This window comes from Artemia franciscana, chromosome 21, assembly GCF_032884065.1.
Source record: "Artemia franciscana chromosome 21, ASM3288406v1, whole genome shotgun sequence".
Taxonomy (NCBI): Eukaryota; Metazoa; Arthropoda; class Branchiopoda; order Anostraca; family Artemiidae; genus Artemia; species Artemia franciscana.
In genome coordinates, this window is record NC_088883.1 from 10,760,543 (window position 1) to 10,786,588 (window position 26,046).

The 26,046-nt window shown below is 35.6% G+C and overlaps 1 protein-coding gene across 1 annotated transcript; it reads left to right on the forward strand.

Moving 5' to 3' along the window:
• Positions 1-1,072: 1,072 nt before the first annotated feature.
• On the forward strand, positions 1,073-23,420 carry LOC136040805 (uncharacterized). Its single transcript, XM_065725135.1, has 2 exons — positions 1,073-2,985; positions 20,248-23,420. Exons 1-2 carry the CDS (start codon positions 1,119-1,121, stop codon positions 22,617-22,619), a joined length of 4,239 nt encoding a protein of 1,412 aa, XP_065581207.1. The 5' UTR covers positions 1,073-1,118; the 3' UTR covers positions 22,620-23,420.
• Positions 23,421-26,046: the final 2,626 nt, after the last annotated feature.

The following is a 26,046-nucleotide window of genomic DNA, read 5'->3' on the forward strand; positions in this document are numbered from 1 at the left end:
TCAAGGAAATTTCTTTCAGAAAAAAGATTCAGCTTACGGGCAAAAGCTGATTTTGAGAATGCATCAAAAGTAGGAGTTTATTTTTTTTTTTTTTTCTTGAAACTGTGCGCGGATCTTTAGATTAAGGGGTAGGAAAAGGGACTGAGCCATTTGCTTTCCTTCCTGGACGCATGCCTAATCTATAAAATAATTTTATAGCTGTGTCCATATGTTGGTATTTGTTATAGCCACTTCACTCAAGAACTGAAGTTAGGTTAATCCTAATGAAATATGCCTAATTATGATGAAAATAAAATACTTTAGTAACAAAATTATGGAAATTACAACAAAGAATTGTGAAAACAGCCCCTCCCCTTAACGTATTACATTGAATGATTTCTTACCTAACCAAAATAGCAAATAAAGTATTAAATTAAAATATACCTACATTATTCTATATATATACACTCTCTTGTGGTAAGCTGACGATCACCGAGCAGATAGATAAACGCAGAAAGAAACTGGTTTCGTCAGACCAAGAACTTGATTGGAGGGGCTATAAGAGATAAGTACCCATAGGTTTATAAAGTTAACATGTCTGTACTCGTTTTCCTGTTAAATATTAGTGTTTTTTGTTGTTGTTTTTCCTCATCTAAGTTCCCGAAGAGGCTAAAGAGGCACGAACGTATGAATAAGATATTGGCGGGGGGTGGGGTAATTCTTTGGATAAGGGAAGTTCTGTCGCAGCCAGTTTGCATATTCTTCCATGACATGGCACTTCCTGCCATACCGTAAATCACCTGGTGCGGACCATTTTGAGAGCGTTTGGTCTATTAATTGTATTAAAGCCCCAAGGTAAATAATGCGGGAGATGAGACAGGAATTGGCAAAAGGATCAAATTATACTCACTGACTAATCAAGTCTTAATCGTCTTTAAGCGACACGGTCACCGTAGGCTTTTATTCGGTTGCCGTAGCTTTTACTTTTGTTGAAAAAACGAGCGCTTATCAGCGTCACATGGCGTGCTCAAGTGTAACACTACCCTAAAGGAATTAAAAACGGTACTAGATCTTAATACTGACGGCCTTAGCATCAATTAATTTCAGTACGGATTTAGTTTAGTTCATAGAATGATATAATGAAAGGAATTATAGTTTTATATTTACTTGTTACTTACATAGCAGCAGAAGACTTTAGTGGAAGAAGACGAATAAAGATTCGAAAAGGAAGACGAAAGAGACCTATAAGTACTGAAGACGATTTGAAATCTGAACGTGCGTACAGAGTGGATCGTAAACCTGGTTTTAATTCTTTTATCATACAGAATGAAAATGGTGTCCAGGTTCCTTTTATGCCTGGAAAAACTAGTTACTATTTTAATATAACAGGTGAACAAAGTGAAGAACAAACAACGCAACGTGGTAATAAGGAACCCTCAATAACAATTTTATTTTCCGGTGAGAGCAAAAACAGACCTGAAGATGATATATTAAAATCCTTAGTAAGTCAGCTGAAATCCTTACGAGATAAGAAAAACCCTAACCAGGCTAATGAAAAGGTGATCATTGAAGATTTAACCGATGTTACAAAAAAACCAATTAGAACACAAACATTTTCAAACAGAAAGCAATTAACTTATGCACCAAGATTAACAACAAGTCGCCCTCGTGCAACTAAACCTACAACAAAGCGAAGGACAACAACAGCTTTGCCAATAGTAGAAGAAGATGAATATGACGAAGACGGTTTTAAACCAGGTACTTATGTATACGTAAACAACAAAAAGATTTTAAAAGATGAGATTGACTCGTTGCCTAAAGATTTATCTGCAAACGATTTATTAAAAAAGACTGGGATTACCAATGCGGACGAGGATTCTGGTGAATATTATGATTATATATATTATTACGATGATGACGAAACTGTGACAAGTACTACAAAACGTTTTGTAACCCAGCGTCCTCAAACAACTCCTCGAAGTATGTCAATCCGGCCATCTTCACGTTCCCCTCAAATCCGCCCAAGTTTGCCGACGCTAAAACCGGTATCCACTATAATCCCTGTAAGATCAGCATCAAGGCCGAATATAATTCAAAGACCGGTTTTGCCACCAGAAAGAACCGCATCACTTGCAATGGGTGTGAATGTTCTAAATAAAGGGGGCCTACAGCAAAAATCTACACTGTTTTCGAGAAACACACCACCGTCTGCAAGTTTGAGCGTCCTAGATCGGGGAGAGATGACGACTAAACGACCAATTGTGGTTCAAGGTGGATATTCTAACATCAAAAATCGTATAAGACCTGAAAAAGATCCACAAAAAATTGCACAAAGTAGCATCATTTTATCTTCACCGAGCAAAACTACTTTTGGAATGACAACTAACAAAGAAGCTTCAACTCAAACTTTAGTTAAAGCTGATGATTCAACCACAGAATCTGCTAGCGGTGCTACTACAAAATCAGTTCTTCCGCTTTCAGATGTAGCTTCAACAAAAACAGCTGAGTCATCGACAACTACCAAAGAGATTACTTTACCACCTAGTGAGAGCCCTACAGAAAATCAGTCGTCAGAAACTCCTCCTGAACTCCAAGAAATCGTTGATAAGCTCATTGAGAAAGGAGCAATTTCACCAGCAGGCTCAACAAAGAAGCCAATGGCTATTGACGATATTTTAAAAATCGCTGCCGGCCTAATTCCTATTGGCTCTGCTGCACTTGCTGCAGCTTATAGCCAAGGAAAGTTTGGACCAAAAATTTCCGAGCGTCTAGATTCTAATGATGAGCACCATCATTTTTGGTCTTTCCTCACTGGTGGCAGAAATAGAGATAATGATAGAGCTGAGTCATATGAAAGAGCGGATAGGTTTCCAGCGGAGAAGCAGCAACGGCCTAATCACCCTTATCCAAACCCGATGGATCATTTACGGATGATAGAGAATCTGGATAGAAGACCAATTATTTATATGAGAGACCCTGTGCCTGATCGCGCACCAATTGATAGAGGTGATTTTTATATCTCTTTTAATTACATAGCGAGATATCTTTATGAATATGTCATCACTTTTCTATCTCAACCATTTTCACTTTTTCCTATTTTATCACCTTCTTTTTCAATTGAATGCGCTTAAAAACTAGGGGAGAGAAAGAGATAAAATGAAAATCAGAGGATTAGTTAAAGAAAGAGAGAGAGAGAGAGAAATAGGAAGAAAAAAAGAGAGCCAAGTAGCTATGTTAAACTACATTTCAATATATATATATATATATATATATATATATATATATATATATATATATATATATATATATATATATATATATATATATATATATATCTTCTTCTTTGAATGCTATTTTTATTCATTTAAATATAAACTAGCGGTTTACAATCAGTGGTTTGTGCATCATATGTGGTCCGAAAAAAAACGAGGGAAGTGATTCAAATAAAATATGTACATCAACACTAATTAAGCTAAAAATATTCAAACAAACGAAATCATTGCTCCGTGAGCAGTAATTTTGCAGCATTAACGAACAGTAAAGTCATTATAATGTTTGACACGTGTGCGTCAGAAGTCATCATAATTCTACTAGTTTCTTCTATCATTTTACTTTAATTTTCATATTTTTGTCTTTTATTTTATTTTTTTAGAACTTTGCAATACCATGCAATGTGAAGTAAATTCTACCGTATTCTCCCATAGTTTAACCTCTTCTCCAACCAAAGCCCTTTGTGTAACATTCCGAAATGAGTCCTTCTGAGTTGAGGTGACAATTTAACCGTTTGCAGCTCGATTTACACCGGTTGCCTTCAAATCGCTCCACAAGAGGGAGGGGATAAATGAAGTCTTCCTGAGGTCCATCGGACACAAAAGTAAAAATTGCAATAAAAACAGTCTTTGGCAGAAGTGATGCCAAATTAAACGAAAAAATATAAAGCAACGATCTATAAACGCTTTACTTTTATACTGTTAAAAGTCTTTTTAAATGGTTTACATTTACTCCAACTCCAACACTGTTTTGTGTTTTCAGTAAAGCGCTAGTTTTCTGTAATCCTACAAACATAGGGAAACATCACCAGTTGATTTATTTCTACTAGTTTTATTGATATATGTCAGATAGGCTAATATTTTTTGTTCGTTTTAAGTTCAACTTCGCTCTTTACTTCCCTCGATTTTTTTTTTTTTTTTTTTTTTTTTTTTTTTTTTTTTTTTTTTTTTATAATCTTAAAGCCCCATATGACTTACTACGGATGAGAGCATTTTAGCGATAAGTTCTATATTTGTACTGGTAAGCATGACACAAAACGATTACGATTTTTGTCTAAGAAACGATTGAAGTTAGAAAAAAAAATTGTCACGCCCACTCTAATTTCTTAAAAATCACTATTTCAAGATAAAAAAAAGAGTAAATGAACATATGCCAGTCACACAATTTGAAACATCTCAGTGATCTAAATTAAATGATGGTTCATGAGTTTATTCATGTTTCTCTATTTAACCCAATTATTAAAGACGAGTAAAAACAGGTTCTGAAGTAAGACAAGTTGCTGCCAGGCCAGTCCCTTCAGAAATCGTGTAGCTGTTGAGAAATTTTCGGAGGTATGATACCCAGATAGGAGAAACTACTGAAACTGTGTATCACCAAAATAAGCTTTTTTTATTATTTCTTTCTTTTTTTTTTACTGGGAACTTTGAGAATCTGCAATCTGTGTCTGTGTGTCAGTCAGTCTGTGTCTCTGACTAAAAATACCACCCATAGCCTGGTTGAAGCCAAAATAAACGACTTAAGACAAGGATAGGGGTGCATTAACCCCCCCCCCCCTGTTCCACCCCCTGCCTCTAAATAAGTGAGACCAATGTGTAGCAAAGTATACAAGATTAAGAGGATGTTTGAAAACACTGGCCGAATTATAGGTTTTGAGTAAGCAATTGTATCAAAATTTCTTTTCTGCGAAGAGGTCAAATAAATTGTATAAAATACACGAATGACACAAAAATACCACTCTATATTTCTTTGGCCATCGATTTAATACAATCAGTGGTGTCAATTCACAAAAATGTTGGAAGGCGTTGCCGTCGGGGGTAAAATGTAGTTTTCAAAATCTAGAGGTGGACAATTTTTTTCAGTTTTCCAATGAAAATACAAAAAAAAGGCACTTTCAATGAAAAAACTCAGAAAAAAGTATTTATCAAATCTTGGTGAGGGGATTTTAACCTTGTGAGTACTATTTCCCCCTACCACTGCCTCCTCCTCCCTTCCCTACTGAATTCCTGAATATGTTCGCCCCAGAGGGCATCGAGAAATAAAAACTTAAAATTTCCGAAGTTATCAAATTTTTTTGGTAATTAATCTTCATAAAAAAGAGAAGTTAGACTATATTCTGACTGTTTGTCTAAACATGCCGAAATATTGCTTCATCATGGAAGTCTAAACTCTTGTTGATTTTCAATAACTAAGTTTCTACTTAGGCCTACTTTGAAAGGTGCGGCATCAGAAAATCTTTATACAATCCAAAATAAGAAAATTTTTATATTTGGGGGAATTTTTTCCGATAAAGCAGGCATGTTTAAATTTGAAAAGCCTGATTGATTGGTTCGAGGCACCTTGCACCTTGCACAAACTGGTGCTAAGTTGGCCCATTACAGCTTTCCCCCCCATTATAGAAAGATGTTTTCCCATGAGAGCAGGTTTAAACCCACGTTATTTTCTTTTTAAGCATCAAATTTCTTATGACCTTGGTTGAGCTAAATGATAAAGTCAATATTTTATCGATTATCAAACAGTTAAATAGGGAGGAAGACCGCACTGCCTTTCGATCACAAACACCAAAAACAAGAAGAACAATAGGGAATTTCTCAAGACAGTGGGGAACAAATTAGAATGGCCCTATGCCCCTATGTCCTCGGCCCTATGTCCTAGGGCCGTCCTCAGCAATACAAAAATATATAAAAAGAAACAATTTACAACAGAATATAATCAATAAAACTAAAATGAATAAGTTTTTTAAAACAGTCCCAGTATCCTTACCTCAGCGAAGTTTAACCAGGGCTGATAAATAAATTATGATGAAGCGAGGCAATTCATTGAAATAAAAGAGAATGATTTAAAAACACGTTTTTAATGCCAGCCTTGCTTTTTTGGCTGCTGATCTCATAGGTCTAAGAACCTAAATCTCCTATGATCATAGTTCTCCTAAATTCCGGTAAAGATAAAACTCCAGTTACTTGCCAAAGAGATGTCTAACAAATACCATGCAATTGTGGCAAATTCTACGTCAGGAGAACCCACCAGAATTTAAAAAAATTGCCTACAACAGCATAAGTATGAATCGCCAAAGCTCTGAATTCCAATATTACTTCTTTTTCTTTTGATTCTGCTTTAAGCAGCCATGTTTTTGAAAATCCTAGCCACAAAATACTTTTTGAAGAATCCGCCATTATTAGCAATGACCCAGGCATAAAGCAAGTAGTTTGAGAAGCAATTGAAATCAGACTTAAGATTAATAATAATATTTCCTTAAATAGGGACTTGGGAGAATATTCACTAAATGCTCTATACACAAATTTAATTAAAAATGACCTCACGAAATATTAAAAAAAAACAGATATTAACACAGAACCTATCACGAATAGACCTATAAGATCAGCAGCCAAAAAAGCAAGGCTGGCATTAAAAAAAGTGTTTTTAAATCATTCTCTTTAATAAAAGATAAATCAATAGGATCGAATTTTGATGTTTATTCAAAATATAAATACATGAAGTTCAATGTTACCCATCAAAGTTACGAGTCTAAGAAAATTTACCTAATTTTTTTGAAAAGGGGGAACACCCCTAAGAAATCAAGTGACCTGAATAAAAATCACATCATGAGATTCAGAATGTCGGAGAACCCTGTTACAAAGGTTTCAAGCTCCAATATACAAAATGTGGAATTTTGAAGCAAATGTGGAATTTTCTGCCAGAAACAAGATCACTAATACGTGTTTATTTGTTGTTTTTTTTCTAAGAGGTGATCGTGGATTTTAGAAGATCGGGGGAAGGCTAATTTTATCGGAAATCAAAAGCTCTAGAGCTATTTTTAAGTGACCAAAAATATTGGAGGATAACTAGCCCCCCTCCCACCTGCTTTTTTACCCAAAATTGTCTGATAAAAATTTTGAGATAGCAATTTTCTTCAGTATGGTCGAAAGATCTAATAACTGTGTCTTTGAGGATGACTTGGCCCCCCACGGCCCCAGGGGAAGGGCTGCAAGTTATGAACTTTGCCCATTGCTTACATATAGTATTGGCTATTGTGAATTATAAAGATATTTTGGAGGGTGGGGGTGCTAACGTGTATCTCTTTCCATTGAGAAGTTTTTGTGGGGGAAGGGAATTTTCTATAGGAGAGGGAGCTGTATTTCCCAGCGTTATTTAAAAAACTATTAGAAATTAAATGAAAAAATATTTTTCAAGTGAAAGTAAGGAGCAACATAAAACTTAAAACGAACAAAAATTATTACTTATATGAGGGTGGTTTTCCTTCTTCAGTTCCTCGCTCTTCACGCTAAAGTGTTTATAAATTTTTAAAAAGCTTATTGTTCTAATTAAACGGTCCTTGTGTATAAGGAGTTATTCTTAAATAATTGGAATAAAAAGTCAAACTTTAGCGTAAAGAGCGAGGTACTGAGGAGGGGGCAGCCATCCCCCCATATACGTAATAATTTGTTCGTTTTAAGTTTTAATGTTGGTCCTTACTTTCAGCTGAAAAAAAAACGCTTTTTTGATATTTAATATCTTACAAGGCTCAAAACGGACGAGCCGAATTACAAATTTATGGCATCGTCAATAGCATATAACATGATACAAAATTTATTAACACTACAAAACTTTATGGGCCATACTTTAAACTTTGATTTATTTAATTGCCATTTCTAATTGCCATATACATTAAAAGCCATATATTATAAAAGAAATATATCTCAGCCTCCCATTAGAGTTCAAGTAATCCCCTAAATTCCTAATTCCTAAAGTCCTAAATTCGATTCTTCATCTTCTTCATTTTTACTTTTAGTCAATTCGTGTCACACAAAAACATTTCATAAGTTGGCTCAAAACGATAAGGCTTAGTCTAAGCCTAGTTTACTTTTTAGACGTATAAGTTGACAAAGTAAAAAAAAAAAGCGGAGGGATGCCCACTCTTCGCCATCTAGTATCGTGGTTACAGCGGTCGCTGCAATCTGGTAAAGAATGAACCAAGGCCCATAGTAACCAAATAACAGCCAGAAAACTCTGAAAATGGCGTCAAATCGAAACAGAACGTAACCAATGGAATTGCCTTGGCGGAAAACCCTACAGAAAAAGCTTAAAGTCCCTTGGCTGGAATAAAAAGAGAAATCCTTTTTTTTGCATGGGAATCACCATCAATGGTCACTTTTTTTTCTTCCACTTGTAGCCGGATACTGAAATATCATAGAGAGCTTTAGATATTCATAAAGAGAGTATAGATACCATATATCGCGTATATATATAGAGCATGGATATTTTTCAACGATTGAATACAAGAACGCCACTTGTTCAGCCATGCATGGCATATATATGCGTAGGTACAGTCCCTCATGTCAAACATGCTCGAATTAAGTACGACGTACTCTTACCATTTTCACCATTTAGGTTTTTGTGCAAAATAGCAATTTTTCACCAAGATTTGACAAAACATAAATATCAGATCGATCTTCGGTGTTCAACCATATGCCAAAAGAAAGGAGGGTAGGGTTGGGAAGAGAACGATAATAACCACAGGTGATTGAAAAAGAATGATTAAAATTTGAGAAGGAAAAAAATGGTAACTCACACCCAAAGGGGGCAAAACTGAGAAGGTACTAAAAAACTTAGTATTACCATTTTGTTAACAATTTTTGACAATTTTCTGTAAACTTGGAAGTTGATATCATACGTCAATGATGCTTAGACCGTTTTTTTTTAGATCGAAGATAATAAAAGACAAATAATTTCTACCAAATCATTTTTCTGACCCCAGTATTCCTTCAAGGTCTGGGCCTCCGGGCCTTGGTGTCTTTGTCCCCTTTCCGCCTTATTCGTGGTCCTGAATCCACCTGTAAGCAACACTTTTAGTATTAAGAGAAGCAAAAGTGGTAGTAGTACTAGCAATAGCCCTAATATTTTTCTTATTCTCAGACTAAAAAATCAAACTTTGAATTATCATGCCTTTTTTCATTCATTATTTAAGGTTCATCTCTGCGTGTATCATTTTTATCTTTATCCTCTTTTCCTCGCTCGATCTATCCCATGAATATCTTCTTGAAAAAAATATCTTTTTCACTGTGCAGTTTCGAAATACTAAGTTTCTTTTTCGTCGGAAATCAATCAAAGCGTTAAAATTATTTAGTGACAAGTGTGGAAATATAAATCAACTAAATTGAATGATTGTTCACTTTCACTGTTGTCAACTCGTGTTGACAGCAGCTAATTTATCGATTTATTATATTGAAAGTGCATGTTCCCTCCCTTGGGTGCCGTTTAAGTATCCGTCATCAGCACCATCTGCACTTATATCAGCATCATCTAATAGACAAAAACAAGATTCGAGTTGATTTCACTTGATACCTAACGCATATTCATTTAAATCATTTTAAATATTTCAAGTAATCTAAATTCATTTGAAAATGTTTGTATGTTCCCTAGATTCAGCGACAAAGGGAGAAGCGAGCCTTTTAATTACCCCGTGCAAGGTTGACAATGCTGTCAATGTGCAATCATAAAATAGTCTAATATCTTCATTTTTTCAACATACGTAGCTATGCTTGGCAACAAGAGACTTGTTTCCAACGTCCCAATTGTTGCTAACAATTTGCTGTTAGCTCAAGGCAACAGAGGTGTTTTAGCAAGAATGTATTGCAAACAATTTGTGGAAACTTGTTAATTGGGTGGTCAATTTGAAAAGGCAAATATGAAAATAATCTACTTTTAAGGGTGATTTTGAATAGACTTAATTTATTCAGTTTAAAGTTACCCGTTCAAAGTTATTAGTATCGGAACATCTTTGTAAGTTTAGAAGAGGCAAACACCCCAACCGAGGGATTCAATCTCAAGGAAAATTACACCATTATATTCTATGTGTCCCACAGCATAAATGTAATATAATATTTATGCTATGATGTGTTCAAGAATCATGTGATGCAGACATGCAGGTTACAAGCTGCGACATAGGAGAACATACAATTATACTGTTTTTGTTTTTAATTTTTTTCCAGGGATGATTGTATTGAAACAGTGGTCGTAGAATATAGGAAAAGGGGTAGTTCAAACAGAAATTCAAAGTCATTATGCACTTTTTATGTAAACAAAAGATATAATGCCAAAGCAAAATGCTGATTAATACAGTGTTTTGCCACCAAAAAATTTGGCCCGACTAGGGCCAAACCGCTTTCCACTGAACATTCTTAGGTATCCGATCGGTTTAGAACATAGAACAAGCTATACAGATGGCCTTCCAATCTCAAAGACTATACTGACACTTTTGGTGGCGCATACACCCCTGAAACTATACAAAGTCCATACAAAATGAAAAGTTATAATATATATATATATATATATATATATATATATATATATATATGTAAATGCAGTATTACTAACAGTTATACAGCGTTTTGTCGTGAAAAAGGTGCCTACGGACTCGAAAGGCTCATTTGTGTGCAAAAACTTCCCAACTTGTCGTAAAATATCCTTCAGATTAGCGTGTTGGGTGTTTACCCCCCAATGATCCTTCATTTGAAAGAGGTTATTTAAAATGGAGTTCAAAATGGACGTCACGAGGTTAATAGCCCCAGCTTACTGCAGAAACATTTTTATGCGAAATAAACGATCAGATTCATATTTTAAACCTGCTTAACGGTGGAAGTAGGACCAGTGTCCGTCATGTAATGTTTGTCAAAGTAATGTGTGTGAATACCCCTAGACAAATTTAGCTTTAATAACCTGAAAAATCCTTTTTTGGTACTTGAAGTCCCTAGAAAAATCTTAAGAGTGCACCTTTTAGCGACGATTTTCATTTCAAGTAAAAACTTAGCTCAAAGAGTGAGGAGTTGAGGTCAAAACACACTAAGTACATGCAGATTGTCATAAAGGCGAATCTTAGGAATGGGTAAGGGTATTAAGTTTGAACTTTCAAGGAGTCCTTAAAGGGAAAGATCTATTTACCAAAAGACAATCTGTACGCGCTGCTACTAATACTACTGCCACTTCCACTACCACTACCTACTACCACTCCCTAATACTGCCACTACTACTATGATGCTAATATTATTAAATAAAAAAAGCAAGTTTTTTTTAACTGCAAGTAAGGAGCGACATTAAAACTTAAAACGAACAGAAATTACTCCGCATATGAAAGGTGTTGTCCCCTCCTCAACGCCCCGCTCTTTATGCTAAAGTTTGACACTTTCTCTCAACTCTGCTTTTTAAAACAGTAAAAAACTTTAGCGTAAACAGCGAGGCTCTTTTTGAATTAATGCATGTTTTGATTTTGGCTCTTTGCACATGAATAATTAGAACGAAATTTGCATATTAATTTATTTTTTTGGCTAAATGACTTTCTCATAGTTTTGATCGGACAATTTTGAGAAAAAAATGGAGCGGGGAAGGAGGCCTAGTTACCCTCCAATTTTTTGGTTACTTAAATAGGCAACTAAAACTTTTAATGTTTTACGACCTTTTTTATTAGTAAGAATACACGTGAATTAACCTACGTAACGAACTTCTATATTCCAATTCCTTTAGATTGACCCGTGAATCACAAAGGCCATAAAATAAATAGTTAAAATTATCAAAAATACTTTAACATAAAAAGCGAGGTATAAGGAGGAGGTGCACCTTTCACATTCGTAATAATTTCTGTTTGTTTTAAGTTTTAATACTGCTCCTTACTTTCAGTTGAAAAAACTTTTCATATTTGTTTTCTCATTTTTTTTTAAATGGTAGAAAATCCTGCACCCCCTTCATGGAAATTCTCTTCCCCCTGACAAATTCGTCCATGGAAAGTTCCCCCCACATAACCTCCTCCCCTCAACCCCCTCCCCCCTCCAACCAAAAAATTCCGCTGAAAACGTCTGTACACTTCCCAATAACCATTACTATATGTAAACACTGGTCAAAGTTTGTAATTTGCTGCCGCTCCAACGGAGACTGTGGGGAAGTAAGTCGTCCCCAAAGACAAAGTTATTAGGGTTTTCGACTATGCTGAATATAATGGCTATCTCAGAATTTTGATCCGGTGGGAGGGGGCCTAGGTACCCTCTAATTTTTTTGGTAACTTAAAAAGGCACTAGAACTTTTAATTTCCGTCAGAATGAGCCCTCTCGCGACCTTCTAGGATTAATGGGTCGGTAAGATCACCCCTAAGGAAAAAAACAAACAAACAAATAAACACGCACCCGTCATCTGTCTTCTGGCAAAAAATTCAAAATTCAACATTTTTGTAGATAGGAGCTTGAAACTTCTAAAGCAGGGTTTTCTGATGTACTGAATCTGATTGTGTGATTTTCATTAAGATTCTATGACTTTTAGGGGGTGTTTCCTCCTATTTTCTAAAATAAGGCAAATTTTCTCAGGCTCGTAACTTTTGATGGGTAAGACTAAACTTGGTGAAACTTATATATTTAAAATCAGCATAGAAATTCGATTCTTTTGATGCAACTCTTGATATCACAATTCCGTTTTTTTGGGTTTCGCTTACTATTGAGCCGGGTCGCTCCTTACTACAGTTCGTAAACAGGAACTGTTTGATTAAGATTAAGGGCGTGAAGGTAAAATTCAAGAGAATATTGAGGGGAAATTAGGACTAAATCAAAATACTCTAAGTGCATGCAGACTGTCATAAAGGTGCGTCTCAGGAATGGGCAAGGGTATTAAGTTAGAACTTTCAAGGTATCCTTAAAGGGAAAGATGAATTTATCAAAAAAATATCTGTACGCGCTGCTACTAATACTACTACCACTGCCAGTACCACTACCTACTACCACTACCTACTACCACTGCCTAATACTGCCACTACTACTAAGATGCTAATACTATAAGATTAAGGGCGTGAAGGTAAAATTCGAGAGAATATTGAGGGGAAATTTGGACTAAATCAAAACAAACTAAGTGCATGCAGATTGTCATAAAGGCGCGTCTCAGAAATGGGCAAGGGTATTAAGTTAGAACTTTCAAGGTATCCTTAAGAGGAAAGATCAATTTACCAAAAGACAAGCTGTACGCACTGCTACTAATACTACTACCACTGCCACTACCACTACTACTACTACCACTGCCTAATACTGCCACTCCTACTAAGATACTAATACTAATAAGATTAAGGACGTGAAGGTAAAATTCGAGAGAATTTTGAGGGGAAATTTGGACTAAATCAAATCTCACCAACTGCATGCAGATTGTCATAAAGGCTCATCTTAGGAATGGGCAAGGGAATTAAGTTCGAACTTTCAAGGTATCCTTAAAGGGAAAGATCAATTTACCAAAAGACAATCTGTACACGCTGCAACTAATACTACTACCACTGCCAATACCACTACCTACTACCACCACCTACTATAACTACTACTACTACCACTGCCCAATACTGCCACTACTACTAAGATGCTAATACTTTTAAGATTAAGGGCGTGAAGGTAAAATTCGAGAGAATATTGACGCAGAATTTGGACTAAATCAAAACACACTAAGTGCGTGCAGATTGTCATAAAGGCGCATCTCAGGAATGGGTAAGGGTATTGAGTTCAAACTTTCAATGCATCCTTAAACGGAAAGATTAGTTTACCAAAAGACAACCTGTTCGCGCTGCTACTAATACTACTACCACTGCCACTACTACTACCTACTACCACTACCACTACTGCTATCACTACCTAATGCTGCCACTACTACTAAGATGCTAATACTATCAAGATTAAGGGCGTGAAGGTAAAATTGGAGAGGATATTAAGGGGAAATTTGGACTAAATCAAAACATACTAAGTGCATGCAGATTGTCATAAAGGCATATTTCAGGAATGGGAAGGGTATTAAGTTCGAACTTTCAAGGTATCCTTCAAGGGAAAGATCAATTTACCAAAAGAATATCTGTACACGCTGTTTCTAATACTGCTACCACTGCTACTACTATTACTACTAGTCCAAGTGTTACTTCTATTGCAACTATTACTATGCCTAAGATTATTAAGATGAAAATTTCAAGAAGCGTCGAGGGTGACGCTGAACTAAATTAAAACGCACTATGAACATATAGGTTATCAATAGGACATATTGGCAATGCCATAGCAACGGCTAATTGCATTAATTTGTAAATTCAAGGGCTTGATGAGGGGGAGGCTAAACTAACCAAAAGGTAGTATTTTAATACTGCTGCTGCTACCAGTGTTAGTGCTATTACCTTCGATACTACTACTAGTCCTACAACAAGTACTACCAGTAGTCCTACTGTTACTATTCTAACAACTATTACAACTAGTACTACTGCTACTACTGCTACTAAAGCTAAGGGAATTAAGGCAAAACTTTTGGAGAATGTCAAACCAGTGTTGAGCTAAATCAAACCACACTGTGTGCCTACAGTTTATCAAGCAGACTTATCAGTAATACCTCAGGAACGGTCTATGGTATTAAGTTGAACTTTTTAGCGTGTGTTGAGGGATGTTGAGGGGATGTTGAAAGTAACCAAAGGTGTTATTCGCATACATCTACTAATATGACTACTACTACTATAGCTATTATTACTACTGCAGCAAAGGATATTAAGATGAAGCTTTTAAGGAATTTTTAGGTGGATGCCGAACTAAATCAGAACAAACTATGAGCGTTTAGATTGTCAAAAATAGGTATGTTGTGGTGGCTATCATAGGAACTTTTAAAGAAACTCATTTGATTGGAAATTAAAGTTTTAATTTGCGAAAAAAAATTTAAAAGCTAGTAACATTAATGATACTTTTAAAGAAGCTGATGGGATTGAAACTAAAAGCTCTAGTTCCCTTTTTAAGAGTCAAAAGTGATTGGAGGGCCAACACCCCCTCCCAAGCCCATTAATTCTCCAAGTATTAATTTTAAGATAGCCGTTTTGTTTAACATAGTTGAAAAATCCAGTAATTATGTCTCTCGGGATGTTGGGGATGTCAAACCGAGCAAATGCTGTAAGCTATGCAATTTATTCGATGTTTAACATATAGTGTTGTTATTGGAAAGAGGATATGTCTGACCTTAGGTGTTCCAAAAGACCAAGTGCATTCAAGTGAAGCTTTCAGACAATGTTGAGGGGAGTGCTGAACTAATGTTATGTGCATGCAGGTTGACTTTAAGTATTAATCAGGAACTTTAAGGGAAGGATTTGGGGGGAGGGGGTGTTCAATGGACCAAGGGAATGTTGAGGGGAATGTTGAACAAACCAAAAGGTACTACGTGTAAGTTACCAATATTGTTAATATTACAACGGCTACGACTACTGCTTCTATTGAGGTTAAGGATATTAAGGCGAAACTTTCAGGGAGCGTTTAGGGGGTGTTGATGTAAATCAAAATATACTGTATGCATTCAAGTTCCCATAAAGATGTATGAGCAATTCCTCAGGAATAGCTTAGAGTATCAAGCTGAAACTTTCAGTGCGCGTTGAGAGGGACACTCAAGTAACCAAAAGACCCTCTATGTCTACTGCTGTTAATATTACTGCTGCTTTCACTTCCATTAATGCTGCTACTCCTACTACTGAAGCTAAGGGTAGGAAGCTGAAACTTTCAGGGAATGTTTGGGGGGATGTTGAAATACCTACTCTATATAAGCAGATTTGTCAAAAGAGGTATCAGTAGTATCCCAGGAATGTTCTATGGTATTAAATTGAAACTTTCAGGACATAAGAGGGCTGTTGAAATAGGCAAAATGCGAATTGTGCAAACTATTACAACAAAAAACAATACTAATACTACTGCTATTACAACCACTACGACTGCTCCTGCTACAACTACTAATACGTTGACTACTACTAGTATTACTCAAGCTAACGGTACAACCCTGGAACTTTCAGGGAATGTTGAAGAGGATAGTTAACTAAACTGAAACACGCTTTATGGATTCAGGCTATTAAAAGGTCGTAATAACTATATCGCAGGAACAAAGCAGGAACGAAATACATTTTAGATGTTTTGACTTTTTTGACTTTGAGAAATCCAAAATTATTAAGATTTAAAGGAATAAATATCAGTATAAGCATATTAAACTGTAAATCCACATTCATTTGTTGTTGTTTGTTTAGTAATCTTGGTTATGATGATGTTATTAGTAACATTCAGCTCAAAATTAGGATTGTTTTCAGTAAAGTGCAAATTATACTATGGTCTTCTGAAGGTATGCAGGGCGTCAGGTGTGATTTGTGGTAGTTCTATGCTTGGAAAATTATTTGACTTCATTTCTGCTCGTTTTTCGTTTAATGTAGATTTTTTACTTTTCTTTGAAAAACTTATTTTGTGAAAAAAGTATAATGAAAGCAAAAAATGATGTTAAAACTTATGATGAGAAAAAAAAATATCCTAAGCATCAAGTGAGCTGCCGTTCCCCTTGATCATAATTAGTGTTTATGATATGCAAGTTTTTTTAGCTCAAAATCCATCAACAATTTTCTCAAGCATAATTTCGAATAGTGAAAAATATAATTAACACTTGAGTCTAAAGAACATCAGCATTTGTCATCAAAATAATGCCAAAGTTAATGCATACGTGGGTTATTCACGGTATAACCGGTTTTTCAAACTTCATTTTTTGTGTCAGTATTGTCACATAGGATTACCTGGAAAAAAATAGTGAAAAATATAACAGAAAAACTTTGTTTCTGAAGTTTTTTACTATACCTGAAAGCAAGATTTTGGCTTGACAGCTTCCGCATTTCTGAAGTGCAAACATTAAACGATAGAAAACTTACAAAACCTGATATTGGCATTAGCACCGAAAAGCAGAATCTCCGGCGCAATCCTAGTGTTGAGCAATTTCGTTCTTTCTCTTAGCCTATACCCTAAACTGTTGCATACTTGTTTTTTTTTCAGTGCTTTAGAATGTAGGCGAGGGTAAAGAAAGCGGTATTGTATCACCATGCGAGCTTAACTTTACTAGCCAACTTAACCTGTCAAGGTTGTCACAACCTAATCCCGACCTACTTTTTGCAGATTGGATTCAGTCGTAAAGAATCCCTGAAAAAGAAAGCTGATTAGTTATGACTTACATATAATTTCAGTTTTAACTCGAGAGGGCGCCCACCTTCAAAAATCACATACACCAGGGGGTGGGTACCAAGCGTGGGGGATGTTTGCGGCACACGTGCCGTCCTGAGATATATACCAGGTGGTGGAATGTGGGCAGACACTTGCTTGAATCTTATGATATTACAGATAGTTTGCACCAATGATCCGTTTTTTTTTTTTACTAATTATTTTTTTTTACCTTTTTATGAACTCACCAGACAATACACGTCAGTAGTATGAGTAGGTTTTAATTCCCTTCTTTTTGCGTTTAAGATCCAATTATTTCAAGTTACTCATTCTCTTGTGGCGTTAACTTGAAAATCAATTAATTTCTGCAACATTTACGCAAGATTGACCACTAAACATAAAATAAGTAGATAAAATAAATAAAATAAACAAGTAGAAAACGAAAAAAAGACAAATCGTGCTACCACCTATCGAGCTTATGCAGTACTACGTGCTCGTTTTTTTTCATATTAGGGACTTCTCGGTTTTATTAAGGTTTATATTCCCTCTGAAAACTCATATTTACAACAAGGCAACAGCTGTAACTTGTATCAAAGGGACACAACTCTTATATCATTGCATCGAGATTTTTTTTCGGAGTTTTTCCGGAGTATAAAAGAGAATTCTTTAAAAAGGCATCGAAAATTTGTTTGTATGCATTTTTGTTGCGTTTTTCAGAGTTGGACAAAATTTCGGGAGGGGTATTTAAGCCCAGGTACCCTCCCCTGCCCCTCAATCTGGCCCTGTGTTGGATTCATTATTTTCAGATCCATTCATTCACAGAGCCTGAATGATATGATAACTAAAATAAAATTATCTTGTCGAAAGATAAACGTGTATAAATATTGTATTCACTTATTATGTCGTATGTGGTTACAACCTACGATTATGATCATTATTCATCAAGCTTGTACATAAAAATACAGTTTTTTTGTAATACATGATTCTAACTTAAATTTTTTTCTTTTAATTTCAAAAGGCATTAGATATGGTAGCAATTTGCTTTAAAATGAACCATTCAACAACTCTCTACGATGTTCTAGTGACCCCTATCTCAGGAACAGAAAAAACAAAAAAAAGAAGAAAAAAGATGCCGTCGATGCAGAATATCGTGGTTGCAGCCGCTTTTCTTCATTTTAAAACCAATATATTTTTCTTGTTATTCAAGCCAAGGGACAGTTAGTCTCCTATATAGGGGTATTTGACAAGGCGGTCCTAATAGTGTAGTTCTTTTTTTTATCTGACTCTAGTTTTAGGAGTTATGGGTTATTTTGTTTTTGTTTTTTTTAATATGGGACGTGATCATCTCTTACTGGGTAGCTAGCTACTGCTGCAACCCGGTGTGGTCAGATTTTTATTAGAGAATGACCTCAACTTCCTTATAGACAAACATAGAGAAACGAAAATTTACATATTTTGACAATTTTGCATTGCATTTTCAATCAGAAAAAAAAATTACAAACAAATTTCAAAAATGTGTTTTGGTAGGTGAAACGGTGAACAAAAATGCATTTCAGCTACCGAATGACATCGAAATCGTTTTCTTACGGTAAAACATAAAGATCGTAGGACTACAGAAAAAATGACATAAAAAATATGCAGAGAGAAAATAAACCTTAAACATGAACGGAGAGCTTGCTGTTTATTCAAGATGTTTTTGATTACACAATTCTGATATTTTAAGTCCAATAGTAATTACACACAGGGGTACTAGATGGCAGCAACCCTTTTTGTTGACATAATTTGCCGAAGTAGATAGCCTGGTTGTTTTCAGACCTCATTATTAAAATATTCTTTTTCTGACAGAGCCAATTTACATTTTGGCACTGCTTATCTTTTTACTGCTAATTCCGTTTTGCACTGCTAATTCCGTAAGTTCTTAATAAAAAGGTGCAGTTCCACCTCGAAGAGTTCTGTTATTTCAATTGACTAGTTTTAATCAAAGATTATACCTTACGCATTTTTAGGAGTATTAAAGTCCCAAAAAGTGAAGCCATGTTTTTTATCCAACCGAATGGAATTTTTTTATCTAGCTAGAAAAATTACAATTTGGGTCATAAATGAGGTCCAACAAAAAATGTCCAATTCCACCTCATACACCTTAAAACCACGACTTTGGTGCTCTTTTTTCCTGAAATATTCCCGCGAGGACACACTCCGGAAAGCTTACAAATGGTTGTTCATCCGAAGTTCCTTATTTCTGCTCTAATAAATATGACTTATTTATTATACTTGAAATTTTCATCTTGCGAATATTTCAGCTTAAGACCAGTTAAGAGGAGATTATTCTCTGTGGATAATAAACAAACTTACCTGTTGTAAAGACAGATGGTTATGAAAATGATCGAACTATTGATGGACAAAATCTGAGCCGTAATTTCATATGGTGTTTTACGGATAAATCGGAAAGCAAAACAGCAGTACGAGAAAATTGTTTTTACAACCGACCAATTGAACCAATTCTGTTCAATTGAAATTGAACAGAACAGAAACTGAGTTTCTGTTCATTTGGTATCTTGTCCACAAATCGCCAAATAAAAACGCATTCTTGGGCAGATATTGTACTTGTAATATAGACAACTTTTATACGTCTGTTTCTTATGACTTAGTGTTTGGCTAATTAGTTTTTAGGGCAAATTTCTCCTGCGGATTTTGGGTCTTTGGGGCTTTGCTGATAAAATAACAGTTTTCCAAGCAGGTTGTTAGACTGAGGTCTAGATATTTATTTATTTCTCTATTGCGCATATTCCTTTTCTTAAATGGTTATTTTTACTTCTTTTCTTTCAAGGCTGTGTTCCCTCCTTTGGTGCAATTAAAGTATTAGTAAACTAAATATTCTGGTAGTCAAAGTAACATTTTTGATCGAACGAAATTGACGTTTGAGCATGGGAAGGAAAAGAAAATTTGCTATTAGCCCATATAATATGGGAGCTGAAGACAAGAAAGGAAATTTGAAAATATTTAATTTTTTCTCTAATTTTAGGTCCAACATTTGAGCGTGGTCCTCCGCCCAGGCCTCAGCTAGATCAGCGAACAGAGCACATGTCCTACAACCGACCACCGATTGAACCTGAACGACCCTTCCGTACCCAAGCTTCTGATCCCCACCGCCAACGGCAGTTGGACAAAGCTACTCAATCAAGTCAGCAACGCTTGAATCAAGATATGCACTCAAGTCAACGGAACTTAGATCAAGATATGCAATCGAGTCAACAAAGACCGACAAGAATTGAAGCTAATCCCCCTATAAAAGAAACTACAGAAAGAGAGGTGGATGTCATAACAGCTCCTGACAATTTCAATATGATAGTCTCTTCGAGCTTGAATGGAGATGGTAACAAAACAGAGAAAGGCACTCGATATGGTTATATTGTTGATGGGAATGAATCCCATGAACATCTGCAAACACTATCTGTTCGCCGTGAAGAAGGCATTGACAATAGAGGCAATAAAGAACAAGATATGCTGATGATAACAGCTCAAGACGCACTCGCCAACAAGCCAAAAGAACTACAGTCTTTAGTAGGTCTTTTAGCCCATATTTACACAACATCAGCGCCAGTTCTCGGTCTACCAAAAGCAGGAGAAAAGCCTTCACAACCGTTTCGAACTTCTGGTATAAATATAACGCCGATTGGTGAAACAGGCTATACTCCCAGAGTATCCAGTGACGAAAAAAGTAGTGAAACAGAAAAAGAGTTCAATAGCTATGAACAATCAGACGAAAAAGTAAATGGATATACATCTATTGAAGCAAATAAATCGTTTGATAGACCTTTTGATTTTTCAAAAGAAAATTCAGAAACACGGTATTATTCAGGAAGTCAAGAGGAAAACTCAAGTAAAGTAACCAAATTAACAACTACTCAACATAATTTTGCAGGCTATCAAAAAGACTTTGGGAGCGCGGAATACAAGAGCTCTATTCCAGTTCGTTCCTTGAACCCTGGGTTTACCGAGCATACTAAAGAACAAACAACATCTATAACAAACATGAAGGAGGACTTTAACACAAGTCCTGCAAAACCGAACTTTGAAGTCTCTGAAGACAACGGTTATGATGTAAACAGGCTTGACATAAGTGAGGAAGCTAGCCAAGAACAAAGGATGAAAACAGAGCTTACTAGGTTAGTGAACTCTACCCCTGTGAGACCAAAGACAAAAGGTGTATCAAAAGACAATTCGAAAGTTAGATCGAAGAAAAAAGGAAGCTACTTTGATGAGAGCTCTTACAACAGTAATCCAGAAAGTGACGAAACGAATTTGATGTTTGACTCCATTCCAAATGATGTCCAATCCAACTTCGGACCCAACTTCGTCAACGAAAAGCCCGCCTTAGATTTTGAGGAAAATGAGGATTATGCTGATGAAGAAACAGCAAGGCCATTGTCAACAGAACAACTTGTATATTTGCTCATTGGTTCTCTATGTGGTTTCAGTCTAATATGCCTCTGCTTGGTTTTCCTTACTATGAGGTGTCGAACAAGGTCAATGTATAGTAGCTCATGGTGCTCATGCTTTAACGACGCTTTAAGTGACACATTGAGCGATTCACTGGACTCACGATCGAATCGAAGTTCTCGTACAGTCATTTCACAGAAACTACAAAATCAATTGCAAGAAAAAGGCGGAACTGGTGCGACCCACAAACTTGGAACATGGTTTAATGGTCGAAATACAGTCGCAGTATTTACTGAGAATGGTAAGCCACGTAATCAGATGGCCTTGCCAAATTTCTCTAGCAGTGTAAGTAAAAAATCAACACGTGCTTATTTTACAGACGGCCGGAGCGCGTCTACACGTGACTTAGTAGAAGATAATAGTACACCACCATCACCTCAAGGGTCAGATGTTCCTGGCCATCAAAAAAGACATAACCCAACACAGGGACAGAGCTCCTCATGGCTTCATAAAAAAGAGTATGATGAAAAAATACACGAAAACGAAGCAACAGCAGGGTTGGTTCACGGCTTGGCTTATTATAAAGAAAAGACCGATGAGGTTTCAGATAATGAAAGACCGAGATCATCCACTACGACCCTCAAGGCGCCCCCTCATTTCCGAGCAATGGAGGATGAATCTGACCTCGAAATAGTTGAACCCCCACAAACCATTGAAGTTAAACTCCCAAAATTACAGCCAAAGCCAAAAAGATCAAGCTCACCGCCCCCTCAACTACCCCCTAAAAAGCGTGATACAGCCAAGCATGAAGATCCTATCGCAAGCGGCTCACATCTTACACTTCAAACAGAAGCATCGAGCCATGCCGCAGATACAATGTCAGTAATGTCCAGTGTTTACGGACAAGGAAGGATTGGATACTGGACATCAGTTAAAGACGCAAGAATTTTATGAGCTTCTAATCCATGGCCATTTAGACAAATGTTCTAATTTTAACTGGCAAAGAGCCTAATGATCTATAGGCTAATTACATAAACCGGCCTGATATCAATTACTCTATGTATATAACGGCTCTGTAATGTAACCTTCTAACTTATGCCCGGGCCACACTATAACCACACCTATTGATACAAAAGTGAAGATTTACGAGTGATAAGTGTTTTTCCCTGATTTCAGCGTTCCTATTAAATAACAAAAATTAAATGTTAAGAGAATTGGTCCAAAAGGTCTATAGAACACTAATCTCCAAGCTTTGGCCACTAATAAAGCCGTTATATTTTTTACGACGTTTCTCCCTGAGGTACACAAACTGCTCTTCTGAGTTTCTATCTTTTCTACTTTAAAAAATTATGTTTAAATCTTCACCTAGAAACTGGTCAATCATATAGATTACTTTTGAAATTGGAACATTGCTCAGCTTACCAAATTACAATCGGAGTTTATCATTGGTACTGCGGCTGCGCGTAATTTTCATTTTATCCAAGAGTTTGGTCATAATGTTGCTCGGCCATTTGTGACTATGAATCAAGACACATTTTTGTGCGTCTTTGCAGATTTATTTACATTTATCATTAAGATACGTATATTTATCATTAAGATATCAATAAGAATCGAAAAAATATATGGCTTTACTAACCTTTTTAGTGTTGTACATAAGTGAATCCGGTGATAACTAACGACGTACGTTGGGGGGTTATGGAACATTTCACTGTGTTGTAATTTTTTTGCCAATTATAATTTATAAGTTTCTTATAATTGCGTTGTTTATTAATAGTTTTACTTAATTTCCTAAAAAACAGGGTAAGAACATTTTAGTCAAAAGGTCCACTGCTCTTGGTCAATAAATGAAAAAAAAAATGTAAATTTTGGCCGTTGTTTTCGACTCAAACGGTATATGAACTAGCATTCTAGCATTGTAGAAAACAAAAACTGAATATGTTAAAAAAGAGTCTGATAATTCGAATAAAAAAATGACATTGAAGATGAAACACGCTAAATTACAGTTTAAGAACCTTAAGAAAAAAAAATAATAAATAAACAATTAAGTAACACAAACAATCGTTTGTCGGTGAGGATTTTATGAATATATTTAAAAGTTTGGTCTAAATAGCTAATTCTAGAAATTAAACATTGAAGATCTCAACATACAATTAAATCAAAAAGATTAACCAATATGAAGACAGGGTATTTTGTTCAATGTCACAAATTTGTTCCCACCCCTCCCCCCAATTAATGCTACTGGTTCGGGATACAACTGAAACTAGATTTACGTTGCCTAGACCACGTAGTGTTGCAGCAAGCCTCTGTCGGCTTCGGCAACAAAATTGTTGCAGCAGAAACACTCCAATCAGAAATCCGAGGAAGAGGTTCAAAAATATTATATTGACCTTGTAGCCCATTGAACCTCATCCTTTTTAATCGTTGGTATCGTAACGGATTAAAATTTAAAATACCATCTAATAGAGTCTAATGAGTACTACGTTATTTTTCTGAATTATATTGCTGTAGCTACTCTTTACTATAATAATTAAGACATCACTTCAGGGTGATGCATTTTGATTTGTAGTCGCTGCGTAACTGCATAGAGACAAATTTTCCGACTCTCAAATGTATCAGAACCAAAAGGAACTTAGACAAATCACCCGCATTAACCTAAAATGCATATTAGGAATCAACAATAGGAGCCCCTCATGTACAAAAATGACCAAGGTCTAAAATCCAGATATTAGTGTCAAGTCTTTAAATTTTCTTAGGTTTTTAATCACGATTCTATTTTCAATTAGTAAATTAGAACTGAAGTCATTAACCTTTCGATTCTTTTTAAAAGAGATATCTCATGAAAAAACTCAAAACTTGTAATATATAGGTATCGAACCTAGTTAGTATTATAAATAAATTGACCCCATACAACTGAGCAGTAGTTTCATTCTAGTTTAACCGCATGCAACTTAACTCCCATTCAATTTTACTCTCATTCAACTAACTTTCCGTGCAATCCAACTCTCACTTAATTCAACCCACGTTAAACTCAGCCGTATTCAGCTCAGCCCTCCTTAAATCAACAGTATGACTAGAAACTTTAACTCTTGCAGTTTAGTCGGAAGTGAAAAATACTATCTCTAATGAAATGGTCTTTATTCATTAGGTAGTTCTTAGACACATGTTTTTTATTCTATGCAGCTTTAGTGTTATAATATTCAGCCCTCTTTATCTCACAAAACATCTTAAAACTTGCAATATAATCAAACTTATTATTTTTATAGAACTATCCGTCCCTTTTTCATAGTCCTACTTCCATAGATAGACACTGCTAAAAATGAACGACAGGATCAGTAGTCATTGGAAGTACACAGCCCCACACTCTTAACAAGAATGACGGTTGTCAACTAATTCGTAATTCAAATTCTTCGTTGTCTCTGTATTTGTTTTCCCATTTCTATTGATCAAACGTAAGGCAAACTAATTTATAGAAGTGTCTAACCCCTTAGCCAAGAAGATGACCGTGCTCCAGCAACCTATTTTCATTTGCACGTCCCTCTCCGTGGGTGAAATGAAACAAAACTTTTCGTACTTTCAAATACATAAAAAAGAAATAACAGGAAATGGAAACAGAGAAAAAGAAATGGAAGAAATGGAAACAGAGAAAAAGAAATAACACGAAAAAGAAATGGTACACGAAATGGAAACAGATGTAAAGCCTTTATCACAAGGATGACCAAGGCATAATAACCAATCATTACTTGCAATTCCTTCCCTTGTCTTAAAATTTGAGCCAGATCTTTTTTTTTATGTGCACCACAACACTGAAATTGTCAACCCCTCACAATTTTTAATTTTTAAAAATTGATCTTTTTAATTTTTAAATTGATTTTAATTTTTAAAATTAAATTAATTTTAATTTTATAATTAAATAATTTTTAATAATTAAAATTTTAATAATTAAAATTAAATTATTTTTAAAATAAAATTAAATTAATTTTTCAAAAATTGATTTTAATTTTTAAAAATTGGTGTATCGCTGAAACGTAATTTTGTACGAGAAAACTGAATGTCATACGCTTTGATCAGCTCATCAAAAACTATTGATCAGCGTTGAAAAAAGAATCCATCTGTCTTAGTTCAAAAGTTGATTTTCTTGCCGCGTGCCAACTTTCTAATATTACCACTTAAAAAGGAACCAAGGAAAAGCTTCAGCTTTCTTTGCGATGGGGCCAGGTAGTACATCTTAAGCACTCTCCAATTTTGATTTGAAATTTGTGCCTACCTGCTACAACAGAGCTTACCCGTGGAAAGCAGAAACATACCTCGATGGAAAGAAAGCTTGGCTACTTAATTTCAGATAGACCTCTCCAACATAGACTACAAACTCCACTTTAACTCA